At 32.6% G+C, this 13151-nt stretch overlaps 1 protein-coding gene across 1 annotated transcript; it reads right to left on the reverse strand.

Moving 5' to 3' along the window:
• Nucleotides 1–444: 444 nt before the first annotated feature.
• On the reverse strand, nt 445–12005 carry LOC131952438 (protein qua-1). Its single transcript, XM_059315080.1, has 13 exons — nt 11960–12005; nt 10747–10828; nt 9773–9814; nt 6179–6250; nt 5846–5878; nt 5311–5340; nt 4861–5121; nt 3955–4110; nt 3461–3496; nt 2915–3268; nt 2159–2203; nt 1175–1750; nt 445–546 (listed from the first exon to the last, which is right to left on the reverse strand). The coding sequence occupies exons 2-12, from the start codon at nt 10816–10818 to the stop codon at nt 1193–1195; spliced, it is 1659 nt and encodes a 552-aa protein (XP_059171063.1). The 5' UTR covers nt 10819–10828; nt 11960–12005; the 3' UTR covers nt 445–546; nt 1175–1192.
• Between the last annotated feature and the right edge of the window lie 1146 nt (nt 12006–13151).

Raw genomic sequence — 13151 nt, forward strand, 5'->3', positions numbered from 1 at the left:
CATTGACTCCGATTTCAGCCTGCTTTTCTTTTTGGATTTGCTTCCATAGCTTTACCGACTCGACCACGCAGACCCCCTTAAAGCCCCAAAAAAAACCCAATGTTGACTTATTTTGCTTCATCACTTGAAACTTTCACCGCCATAATTTTAATATCTCAACCAAGTATCGACATTTAGAATACACACATATTACGATTCGACATTTTCTAATAAAAGAAAAATTAAAATAACAAGATTGTTTCCCGCTAGTAATGTTAATTGCATTAACCTCACTACAGCTACCATTTGTTTTTATCTTTTCGCTAGTAATGTAACATCTCAAGAAAAATTTCTTAAGTTTTACGAATTACTTTCTATTTATTAAGCAAACAACAACTTTTTGCATTCAAGTTTATATTTTTAAAATTCGACCGACGTCAAAAAAAAAAAAATAGCCAACAAAGGTTAAAGGGAATTTGAAATTTATTTAATTTTTAGAGACCAAATAATCCAAAAACAAAATTTATTTTCAGCATTTCTGTTTTTCTTCTTGACTGACCAGGTGATCTACAAAAAAGATTTTAAAAATTGTTAATGTAAATGAAAATTAAATTTTCATTTATTATTCTTCAATAAAAAGGCTGTTCTCAAGACGTCAAGAAAGTAATGTACAAGTGAAACAGACATTGGACACACCGTTGATACACCACGTCATTCATCAAGTACTAGGGATTATCAATCGCTCAAGAACTTTGCTGATCTCTCTCTATCAAGTAATTTATTTACACACACTTACTTAGGGAAAACTTTCTAGTTCATTTACACACTTGGCTGAAAGCTCTCTAGTACCTAGTTTCTTTACACACTAATTTAGTTGAATACACGCTGTGTAATATTTCATGTACACAAACCTCGTTAAACATGCTGTATAAAATTTCCTTTACACACTTACTTATCTGACCACTCTCTATCAAACTAGTTCATGTACACACACAAACCTTGTTTAACACACAGTGTACTAGTCACTTTACACACTTACTTAGCTGACCGCTCTCTGTGTATTAGTTCATTCACATACAAATCTAGTTGAACACGCAGAGTACTAGTTCCTTTACATACTCAGCTGAACGCTCTCTGTGTATTAGTTCATTCACGCACTAACCTATTTGAACCCACAGTTCGTTTATTCACTTACTTAGACGCTCCCCGTAAGCTAGTTGGCCAACGTTGTTAAAATGCCTCCTGGTGCAGCAGTTGTGTTGCTCTCATCTTTGTTCCTGTTCTTTTTACCCTGCCCCTTTCCGTTCTTGTCACCTTGACTTTTACCTTTGCTCTTCTCTTCACCCTTGCCGTGTCCGTTTCCGTTACCTTGACCTTTACCCTTTCCTTTGCCTCCTTCTTTATCTTTATTGTGACCTTTGCCGTTTTTTTGTCCTTGACTTTTACCTTTGCTCTTCTCTTCACCCTTGCCTTGTCCGTTTCCGTTTCCGTTACCTTGACCTTTACCCTTTCCTTTGCCTCCTTCTTTATCTTTATTGTGACCTTTGCCGTTTTTTTGTCCTTGACTTTTACCTTTGCTCTTCTCTTCACCCTTGCCTTGTCCGTTTCCGTTACCTTCACCTTTACCCTTTCCTTTGCCTCCATCTTTATCTTTTTTGTGACCTTTGCCGTTTTCTAGTCCTTTACTTTTACCTTTGCTCTTTTCTTCACCCTTACCGTTTTTCTTGCATTCTTTTCCTTTGCAATTTTTAGAGTTTGTTTTGTTCTTGGCCTATTCGATCAAAAAAATATTTTTATTAATTTTATTATAATTATTTTTTTTACAATTTAAAAATATAATTAATGAAACATACATTACCCAATACCAGTAAAACTATTTAAGCACACAAATATATATTACATCTAAAAAAACAAAACAAAGAAGAAACATTCGTTTTGTAGAATTCATTCCTAGCATTGGAACTTTTAAAAAAAAAAATTCTTTTCTCAAAAGCGACTTGAGCCTCCCCACTCATGCCTCGAAACTTTAAAATCTAACTAATTGTTTAAATTAAATTGTGTGCTAAACCGTTTTTCACCCATTATGAGAAATAGTTTTTAGAATAATAAAATAATAAAACAATAATAAAATAATAAACAAAAAAAAGTAAAAATAATAATTTAATGAAAAAACCCCCACCTGATCATTATTTTCAACCTCCTCTAGGGCATTAGCAGTATCTCGCTGTATTAGATAAAGGTACATTTTATGATTATATATATATATATATATATATATATATATATATATATATATATATATATATATATATATATATATATATATATATATATATATATATATATATATATATCAAAATCATTGTTTAGAATCTTGATTCTATTTACAAATATTTATTATCATTTGCGCTTGAGATTATTGGTCCTAAAATCATTTGTCTTGAGATGATTTGTCCGTGAGAACTTTTGTCAGAGATCATTTGTCCTATCGCCGTTTGTGTTTTATCATAGTGATGTTTTGTTTTATTTTCTGTTGTGTTTTGTTTTATTTATTTTCGTTGAGTATTTTGTTTTGTGTTTAATTGTGTTGTTCTTTTGATGGTGTTATGTGTTTAAGTGGTGTATTGTGTTTGTTGTGCCTGTGTTTCACCAATTTGACTTCCTATTTTTAAAGAGTTCTGTCATTCGTCGCGTACATTAGAGTCGGATTGTGTATTGACTAGGGGTGGTGTACTCCAAGATGGCGGTGTTTTAGGGAGTGGGTACTTTGGTCTACGAGTGTGGAACTCTAGGCAAGGGTAAAGTTAGTAGAAGATGTCAAGCTAATTGTGTTGTCTTGGTAAATATTGACATTATACCAGGTTGTATACGTTCACATTGTTATAAATACCAAAACTATCTACACTTTTAATAGATGAATGCTGATAATAATCACCTTCTCTATTCCTTTGTTGTCGTCCTCTTTTTTATCCTTTCCCTTGCCGTTCTCGTTTCCTTTACTTTTTCCTTTGCTATTTTCTTCTCCCTTACTGTGTCCGTTTCCGTTACCTTGACCTTTGCCATTTCCTTTGCCTCCATCTTTATTTTTATTGTTACCTTTGCCGTTTTCTTGTCCTTGACTTTTACCTTTACTTTTTTCTTCTCCCTTACTGTGTCCATTTCCGTTACCTTGACCTTTACCATTTCCTTTGTCTTTGCCCTCTCCTTTACCATTACCTTTACCGTGGCCTTTGCCGTTTTCTTTGCACTCTTTCCCTGTGCAGTTTTTAGAGTTGGTTTCATTCTTGGGCTGTTAGGATAAACAAAGTATTTAACTTTACAAACGGTATCAATGTGTAACTTATTTCAATTTTGTAAAACTATTTACCTTTACAAAACAAATATGTAAATATTGTTTAATTTTGGGATCTATTAATTATAAGAAGTTATCAAAACACCCAATCAAAATCATTAATGTAATGTCTTAAAATTTGTATTTTACCTTTTCATTCTCTTTGACTACTTTTTCAGCATCGCGCTATTAAAAAATGGAATAAACCAAAAATATGACTACTAAAATTATAAAGCTGCTAAAACTTAGTCATTATTTGTGAACTTTAAAACTATGTTTAAAAAATACACAAATCATGCAAACAGACAGAAAAAACGAAGAATAATGTCATTTTAGAGTCCATATTCAGGTTCCGCACTTACAATTGAACAAACAAACAAACGTTTTGAAAACTTGAAATTAAAAACTGAATTATATAGAGACTTACGATTAATATACATTGCAAATTTGATAAAGATTTTTCTATTTAATTCCTAACTTTAATACTTTTGTTTTCTTTTTAATGATTAATCAATAAAAATATGATATTAATGAAAAAAATACTAAATGAATTACTCTTTTATGAAGTTTTTAAAAAAAATACAACATCTAAAAAACGTCCAGTCCTTAACTGATAATACTAAATAATGTATTAAATATTTGACCTTGTCTTTTCCTTTGTGGTTGTCGTTCCCTTTAGCGTTACCCTTTCCTTTCTCCTGACCTTTGCTTTTACCCTTGCTCTTTTCTTCTCCCTTTCCTTGACCTTTACCGTTTTGCTTGCATTCTTTTCCTTTGCAGTTTTTAGCGTTGGTTGAATTCTTGAAATGTTGAAAAAATGTATTTTAAATCTATAGAAAAATGATGCATGGGAAATATTTTACATCTTTTTAAATGCAGTAAAGTTTAAGCATCATTATATTCAGCGTTGGCTGAATTCTCGAAATGTTGAAAAAATGTATTTTATATCTTTAGAAAAATGATGCATTGGAAATATTTTACATCATTTTAAATGCAGTAAAGTTTAAGCATCAATATATTCCGCGTTGGCTGAATTCTCGAAATGTTGAAAAAATGTATTTTATATCTTTACAAAAATGATGCATTGGAAATATTTTACATCTTTTTAAATGCAGTAAAGTTTAAGCATTATTATAGTCAGAGTTTCGTTCTGGCAATTCTATAGCCACTCCCATCCCCCGAACAAAATAGAATTTATACGCAAATATATCATTTGAACGGTCGTCCCCCCCCCCCCCCCCCGTAACCGGAAATTTAAGTCCGCTCCAGAAACTTTCAAGATCCCCCCACCCCGATTCCAGGATAAAAAGTGTCTAAAAGAATCACTGTCTACATTAATCTAAATATACTAGCTGCAACAAAATGAAAAATTTACATTAATAGTATTAAAATATTTGAGACAGCACGGATACATTTATACCCTCGAGATATCGGACATAGTATAATATATTGGTTGAGGTCCTAAACTCCGAAAGGATTAAGGATGACTAAGTACGTACTGATCTGATTATGTTCATACAGAAATACAATTAACTTTTATCTACTTCTACCTTATTTCCTTCGTTGTTCTCCGCCTTTTTACCATGCCCCTTGCCGTTTTTATGTCCTTGACTTTTTCCTTTGCTCTTTTCTTCACCCTTGCCGTTTCCGTTTCCGTCGCCTTGACCTTTACCCTTTCCTTTGCCTCCATCTTTACCTTTCTTGTTACCCTTCCCCTTCCCCTTTTCCTTACTCTCCTCGCTACTGTTGTCCTTATTCTTGCCACCACCTTGACGCTTGGCCTTCTTTTCCGTGTTTGTTTCATTCTTTGCCTTTAAAAAAAAATTAAGCAAAATATCTTCATACTAAAGGCGAAATGTTATTAACTACAAACAAGCACATATCCTTAAGTATACGATAAAGTTTGTAAAGAATAATCTGTCACAAAATAAAGATTTTCGAAAGTTACACACATAAACATAGAATTGAAACAAAAAAAAAAATTATTATCACATTTTTACCTTTTCGGTCCCAACCTTGTCGGCATCACGCTGAATAGAGATAGAAAATAATGTTATATATAACTGGGTCATCCATACAGTTTTTCTTTCAAGCATCTCTCCACCCTTTCCTCTCCCCCCCCCCCCCCCCCCACCCCATCTGGATTGAAATTTTTAATAATTATATTGATCATATATAATTTAACCAAGGTACGCCACTCCCACCCCACGGAAGTTTAAAGTGCCTGGCGGAAATTGTAAGAGCCCCCCCCCCCCCTCACCACTCACACTCTTCCCGAGAGAAAAATGTCTGGAAATATCGCTGCGTCAATATTAACGAAACACTTATTTAGAAGAGTTCACTTTCGTCCTAAACTGATTTTTACATCGTCATACTTTAAAAATCAGCACCCCCCACCCCAACAGAAAAAAAAATCCCAACCACCTAACTACTGAAATGAAACTAGAAATATATAAAATGATCAAGTAACCCTAGGAGTAATTGTCTCTCATAATGTGTTTCTAACCTATATACATGCTAAGTATATTAGCTTACCTTCACTATTTTACTTTCTACGTCATCTTTACTCTTTTGCCAATACGGAATAAAAAAAATACAGTCAACAAAATATTTAATATGAAGTAAAGAAAGAAACAATTTAATACTACTACGATTAATTTTACAAGCATATGGAGACTGGATACTACAGGAATATTTCCCATTTATTTTCTTGGACGTATGACTAAATTGTTTACATAACCAGTTAAATACACGATTCATCTTGTTTACAAAACAGTTTTAAACTTAACAATAGTTTTCGATATGTAGTTTTATAAAATAAATAAAGGAAAGCGAATACTAGGTGGCGATCTGTTATTTAAACATTACCTCCTCTTCAGATGTTTCATTGCTGTCTCCAGAATTATCTTCCACTGATGAGGATAATGACTCATTGCTCTTCTGGTTAAAATTAAAACAATTAATTAATTAATTTCAAAACAACTAATGGGTGAGTTATATGATTTTATTTAGGTTGTAGATTTATATATTTTTTTTGTTAGAAGATAAAAAAAAGTTGCACGTGAATGTAGAGATGAGATTTTTTAAACTAACTAAAATTTTGATCAGTGGTGTTATTTGCATAGTCCTCTGCTGATTAACGTTCTACATGAAAATACTAAAGAAGGTTCAAAATGGCTAATAGACTCAATGCGGCGTTAAATCATTATAAATTCTGTTATGACTTTTGTTAACTATTTTAACACGTTTTTATTAACTCAGCTTCGCGTTTGTGGATGTGTTTGTTGTTAAAATTGACATCGAAAATTAGCCCACTTCTGATTGCTCTATAGATCTGAAATTTGGCATGCAGGCTACTTTCGCCTAACAATTTCAGATGCAATCATAAAAACTAGCAATTAGAGACCGTAATTAGCTTAATTTAGTTACGCCCTAAGGACCATAAAATTGAGGACATGATTTCTAAAGATACCGACAAGACTGAAGGCCTATTGACACAGTTACTTCGGCCCCAATCGATGTGAGCGCGCTGGCCGTGATCGTATAGTGGTTAGTACTTCGCGTTGTGGACGCGACAACCCAGGTTCGAATCCTGGTCGCTCAAGATTTTTAGTCCGTGTATTTATAAACACTTAGTCAAGTCATACTTAATCAAGTCATTGGATAAAGTAGAAAATAAACTATATAAAAAACTTTTTTTAAAAACCACGTTTTTCATGTGTAGCAACGGACTAAAAAGGAGAAAATAAAATACTTAAAAAAAACTTTTTAAAAAACCACGTTTTTCTTGTGGACTAAAAAGTAGAAAATAACTATTTACATACATTTGATGACAAAAAACGTGGGTCGGGCAGATGGGTCGGGAAATTTGATGGTGAACGTACCCACGTTTTTTGTCATCAAATGTATGTAAATAGTTATTTTCTACTTTTTAGTCCACAAGAAAAACGTGGTTTTTTAAAAAGTTTTTTTTAAGTATTTTATTTTCTCCTTTTTATTGTTAGTTAAACATTACCTTTTTTAAAAGGTTATAATATGTGATTAACGTTTATTTCGTAAACAGATGTTTTGAAGGTTTGAAGAAAAAAAATTATATTGATTTAGATTTTAGTATCAAAAGTCGTTACATTTTTATTTCAATTAAAATTGCAATTTTTTGTTGTTGGCGTTGTTCAATGTAATTATAAATAATTAATGCAGTCACGAAGCGGTTTTAAATTTTAATATAGCAACTATTTTATAATGCAACAAGAGTTTCTTTCAATTAAAATTGCAATTTTTTGTTGTTGGCGTTGTTCAATGTAATTATAAATAATTAATGCAGTCACGAAGCGGTTTTAAATTTTAATATAGCAACTATTTTATAATGCAACAAGAGTTTCTTTCCTGCAATATTTTCGAGCACATTCACCCCCAACCCACAAAATAGAAATTATTTCTTCTTCTTCTTTGTTCTTAATTTTTAGTGTTGGGATGGATCGAGATTTATCTGCCAGTGGGTTTGAACTCGAGACTTTTTTCGAATTTATCAACCATGAGCTTTTGCCGACTCGACCATGCTTCCGTCACAATTAAGGATTACGGGTCAACTGGTTATGCGCCATTGAGGCCATTGACTCCGATTTCAGCCTGCTTTTCTTTTTGGATTTGTTTCCATAGCCTTTGTCCAACCAAGAACAAACTACAAGGCAGCAGTTGTTTGATTTTGGACTCCACCACGCCGACCCCTGAATTTATTTAAAAAATATGTAATTTATATAGAACTAGCCGTCCCGGCCAGGCCCTGCTCTGGCTTCTGTGAAAAACCTTTCTGTTAAAGACCGTTACCTGTGTGTTTAGTAATCATCATAAACCCGGCATTGCCCACCCAAACCACAACCAACCAAAACAACAAAACGCAAACATAACGCTAACACAATTACAAATACAAACGAAACAAAAACCTAACAACAAACCCAACCACAATCACAAACACCAATACAAACACAAAGAAAAAACAAACAAAAAAGCAAACGAAAACAAAAACCCAACAGCAAACCCAACCACAACCACAAATACCAATACGAACACAAAGAAAAAAACAAACGAAAAAGCAAACAAAAACAAACCAAATCCAAACGCAAAACCAACCACAAACACAAACCCAAAGAAAAAAAACACAAACGAAAAAGCAAACGAAAACAAACCAAATCCAAACGCAAAACCAACCACAAACACAAATACAAACACAAACCCAAAGAAAAAAACACAAATGAAAACGAAAAAAGAAAGAACAAAAACGAACCAAATCAAAACGCAACCACTAACGCAAACCCAACCTAAACACAAAGAAAACACTAACGCGAACATAAACGCAAAGTGCTCACAGTCTAGCCCGGGGCAGAATCGCCTGTTTCAGCTTAATGATCGACTACAGTACCCCAACTTATTCATAGTCTTTTTGCACTCACTTAAACGAACGTAGGTGCCAAACCAAACCAAATGAACAATTATAATACTCCAAGCTTATTCGTAAAATACCTGCAACATTTGCACTTGATCAATCCCCGCTAATTTTGTAATTATTTTTTTTTCCCAACACCAAAACAAAGTAATAAAAAGTAAATTCTGTTCCACTAATGCAATGTTTTATAAAGGGAAGTAATTGTGTTTTCCTAATTTATCAAAGGGAAGCAAGTGCTAAAGGACTAAATATAAATAATTTTCAGAAATAATTAGAATTTCTGTTATTTTTTTAAATTGTGTTTAATGAATATGCCGACAATTATTACTATCAGTTTGAAAATTAAAATTATTTCCCAACACTTTCAATAGTAATTTTTTAACTCATAAATTTAAACTATGAGCACGATAATAGTCTAACACTTAAATCCATCGAAGTATGTCAACGACAAACAAACAAACTTATTTTTACATACAGAATTGAGCTTTATATATTAGATAATAAGTGTTCGCGCCCCTACAACATTAATCATAAAAATACATACAAGCTCTGTATCACTATGTAAATAAAAATAAAGCTTACTGAATCTACAAAACTAAGCGAATCAGAAGCCTAAACAAAATAAATTAAAATATTCATAAATATATTTACATATCGTCTTCTAAATTATAGGTGAAAAAAAATACAAATATGTATGACTATGTAAGGCTTGCTGAATCTACTGAATCTACACAATCAGTCAAATCTGCGACTTAAGGAAATAGATAAAAACATTTTTAAATATATTTACATATCGTCTTCTATATTACACGTGAAATCATACACAAATTATTAAAACCCATAATATTAAATAGGCCCATTAATACAGATCTATTTTTTTAGCTACAGCAAAAAAAATAAATTAAAAATAATGAGATCTAAAAACAAATAGGGATAAATAAAAAAAATAGGTAAGAATAAATCTGAAAATGTGTGGAAATAGGTAATGAACGAAAAAAAAAATCAGAAAAAATAATTACCTGTGAAAGAAGAGCTTGAGAATCTTCTGTGCCTACAGGTACCTGTTAAAAAAGTAGTTACATTAAAGTTATCGTATTGAGTTTACATATGCATGTTTTAGAAATAGACAATACATTTTAAAAGAATAAATAAATCCGCGAATGTTGATTTATACATTATGTTAAAATATATATTTTTTTATAAATCATAACAAACTGGTTTACGGTTAACAAACGACGTTTTAAATACAAATTTATTAGGTTTTATTAATTAATGTTATGAGTAATAAGAACGATCTGGTAAAGAATTATAATTTATGAATACAATTTAATAACGCATTATGAATTAAAGTTACGAATAGAAGATGTTAACAAATTATTAATTAGTTATAATAAAATTTGATTAAATCTACTTTAGTAAAAGTAAAGTAAAGATTCTTTTTGGGATTCCATTGAGCAGATGCAGTAGAGTTCATTTATTTCTTGACCTCGGCATATAAAGGGACGGTGTGGTCAGCATTATGCCCAGCCGCCATTACTTCCCCAACATTAGTTAGGTACCCATCCGAGCTGGGTGGACTCAGTGGTGAGCTAGTCACAAGTCCGAACCAAGATCCAAACTCCACACCGTCTGGCTAGAATCCAAACGCTCTTTTACTCGACCAATCGATGACAAAGCTGAGTAAAAAGTTTCCCTTTCAAACCTGATGGTCTATGGGTAAAGTTAGGTAGAGTTCACTTGTTTCTGTGACCTCGGCATATGAAGGGATAGTGTGGTCAGCACTATGCCCAGCCGCCTTTACTTTCCCTAACATGTGTTAGGTACCCATCAGAGTTGGGTGGATTCAGGGACGGTCTACTGACTGACTAGAACCCGGATTCGAACACGAGACTTTCGGGTTAGCAGTCCAGCTCTCTACCGATAGATCACTCCGCCCCTAAAGCTACATTAGGTAATTTCAAAATAAAAGAAAATACAAAAGCAAATATTTTACCGTATGTGACACTGCACAAAAGAAAACAACAGCAACACCAAGTGTTAGAAGAATGGAAGTCTTGCTTGTCATTTTCAAACTCCTAAACAAACATTAATAATTGCTTCGATTAATATAATCTGGCATATTCTATTTAACTTAATCTCATATTTTTTGTCGCCAAGAAGGGAAATATTTCTTTTACCGTTGTTGAAATTCTAAACTTTATCACCATCGGAAAAAAATTATTAAATTTTAAGACCTAAACAAATGAAAATTTAAATCAATACATGAATTTAAAACATGAAATTCATTCATTTTCCTTATTATAAATGTATCATGTAAAGTTGTAAAGAAAATAAGTGTCTTCGCTATTCAGATTGTTCGGCCATGATTAATAAGTCACTTATTCGGTCCGTCTAAAAATGATAGGCATGCATAATTATGTCAGTCTTGAAAATGAACCTACAAGAAAAAGATCTAAACTCGTGTAACGTTTAGTGTTTGTTAGAGAGATACTAGACGCCGATATCTATACTAGCCTAGAAAAGTTTTTTTTCTAATGACCAAGAAACTTAACAGATAGATACTAGACGCAGATTTCTATACTTGGCTTGAAAAGTTTTTTTCTAATGACCAAGAAACCTAACAGATAGACACTAGACGCAGATTTCTATATTTGCCTAGAAAAGTTTTTTTCTAATGACCAAGAAACCTAGCAGATAGATACTAGACTAAGGTTTGTATACTTGCCTACGTCAGTTATAAAACCTCGTGTAAATTTGTTCTAACTACCAAGAAATCTAACGGAGAAAGAAACTAGACTAAGGTTTGTATACTTGCCTAGAAAAGTTTTTTCTAATGACCAAGGAACCTAACACAGAGAGGAACTAGACAAAGATTTCTATACTTGCCTAGAATTTTTTTTCTAACTACCAATGCTAACAAAAAAATCTAACGGAGAAAGAAATTAGACGGATATTTCTATACTTGCCTAGAATTTTTTTTCTAACTACCAATGCTAACAAAAAAATCTAACGGAGAGAGAAATTAGACGGATATTTCTATACTTGCCTAGAAAAGTTTTTTTTTCTAACGACTAAGAAACCTAACCGAGAGAGAAACCAGACGAAGGTGTGTATATTTGTCTACGTCAGCAATAAAACCTCATAAAAAGTTGTTCTAACTAACAAGAAACCTATCGGAGAGAGAAACCAGACGAAGGTGTGTATACTTGTCTACGTCAGTTCCTGGAGAGACGTTCAACCACCAAGTCTGTGTGCTCCACTCAACAGAAAACTTCTGATTTTATAGTCTTCATTCACGTCATCAGACACAATTATCTTTCCGCTAATTCTACAATTACAAGATCACAGACTAAATTCTCTAGGGCGGATGTACTCTTTCCATTTAAAACACTAATTACCTTCTGAACTTCATCACGCCAGGAAAAGGTAATTATTTCTATGACGACATCAGGGTGGGGGGAGGGTATTGTGGGCACAGACTAAACCACCCCCCCCCCCAAAATAGGAGAGCTCCACCCCCATAATATAGAAGGGTTATAGTTCAAAATTATACTGGGAAGAATACCACCTTAACATCCTTTATGAAAAGAAAACCGTTTCTACATTATATTATGTAACATTTCAACCCTAAATACATTATACACGAGAAGAAACCAACTCTACATCCAATACGAGAAAACACACAACTAAATTTTTTTTTAGAGGAAAAACCCACCTCTACAGTCTATATCATAATATTTAATACGACGGTAAAACCTACCTCTTATGTCGTATTCGAAAACAAACCATATATCTTACATATTCGCGAGGAAACCCACAACTACAATATTAAAGAGAACAACAGCACTTCTACATTTTATACCAAAACTTAACCTTTTTATTCTTTTTATAGATAATAAACCCACCTCTACACTATGCGAAAACAAACCAACTTCTACGTCCTTTTCTAGATCAAATCCACCTCTACATCCTATACAATAAGAAACCCATAATGTGTACGGAAGTAAAACCACCTCTATATCATATAAGAGAGAAAAACCATCTCTATACCTTTTAAAAAAAAATGAAACTTTCTAACCAATTTGACAACGACCCTTGTTTTATAGCCATTGTTAGAAGAACCTTATAATAACAATTTATACAAGATGTATAACCCCATGCGAGAACCACCACTTTAACACTGAACGCTTCATTTTATAGAGGTTCTGTGGGTGAAAAATTAGTATAGAATTAAATTAAATAATTCGAAACAGATTTATATTCGTGAATTCACCTTTTTTTCCACGATAAATATTTTAAAATTGAAAACAAATACATATAAGAAATATGAGTTTCAGGAAATGTTTGTTTGCATTTTAAATGATACTCTAGGTAAGTTATTTTCTTATGATCTTTGTT

The sequence above is a fragment of the Physella acuta genome, unplaced genomic scaffold (assembly GCF_028476545.2).
Source record: "Physella acuta isolate Inbredline_101_S28 unplaced genomic scaffold, ASM2847654v3 ptg000873l, whole genome shotgun sequence".
In the NCBI taxonomy this organism is placed as follows: Eukaryota; Metazoa; Mollusca; class Gastropoda; family Physidae; genus Physella; species Physella acuta.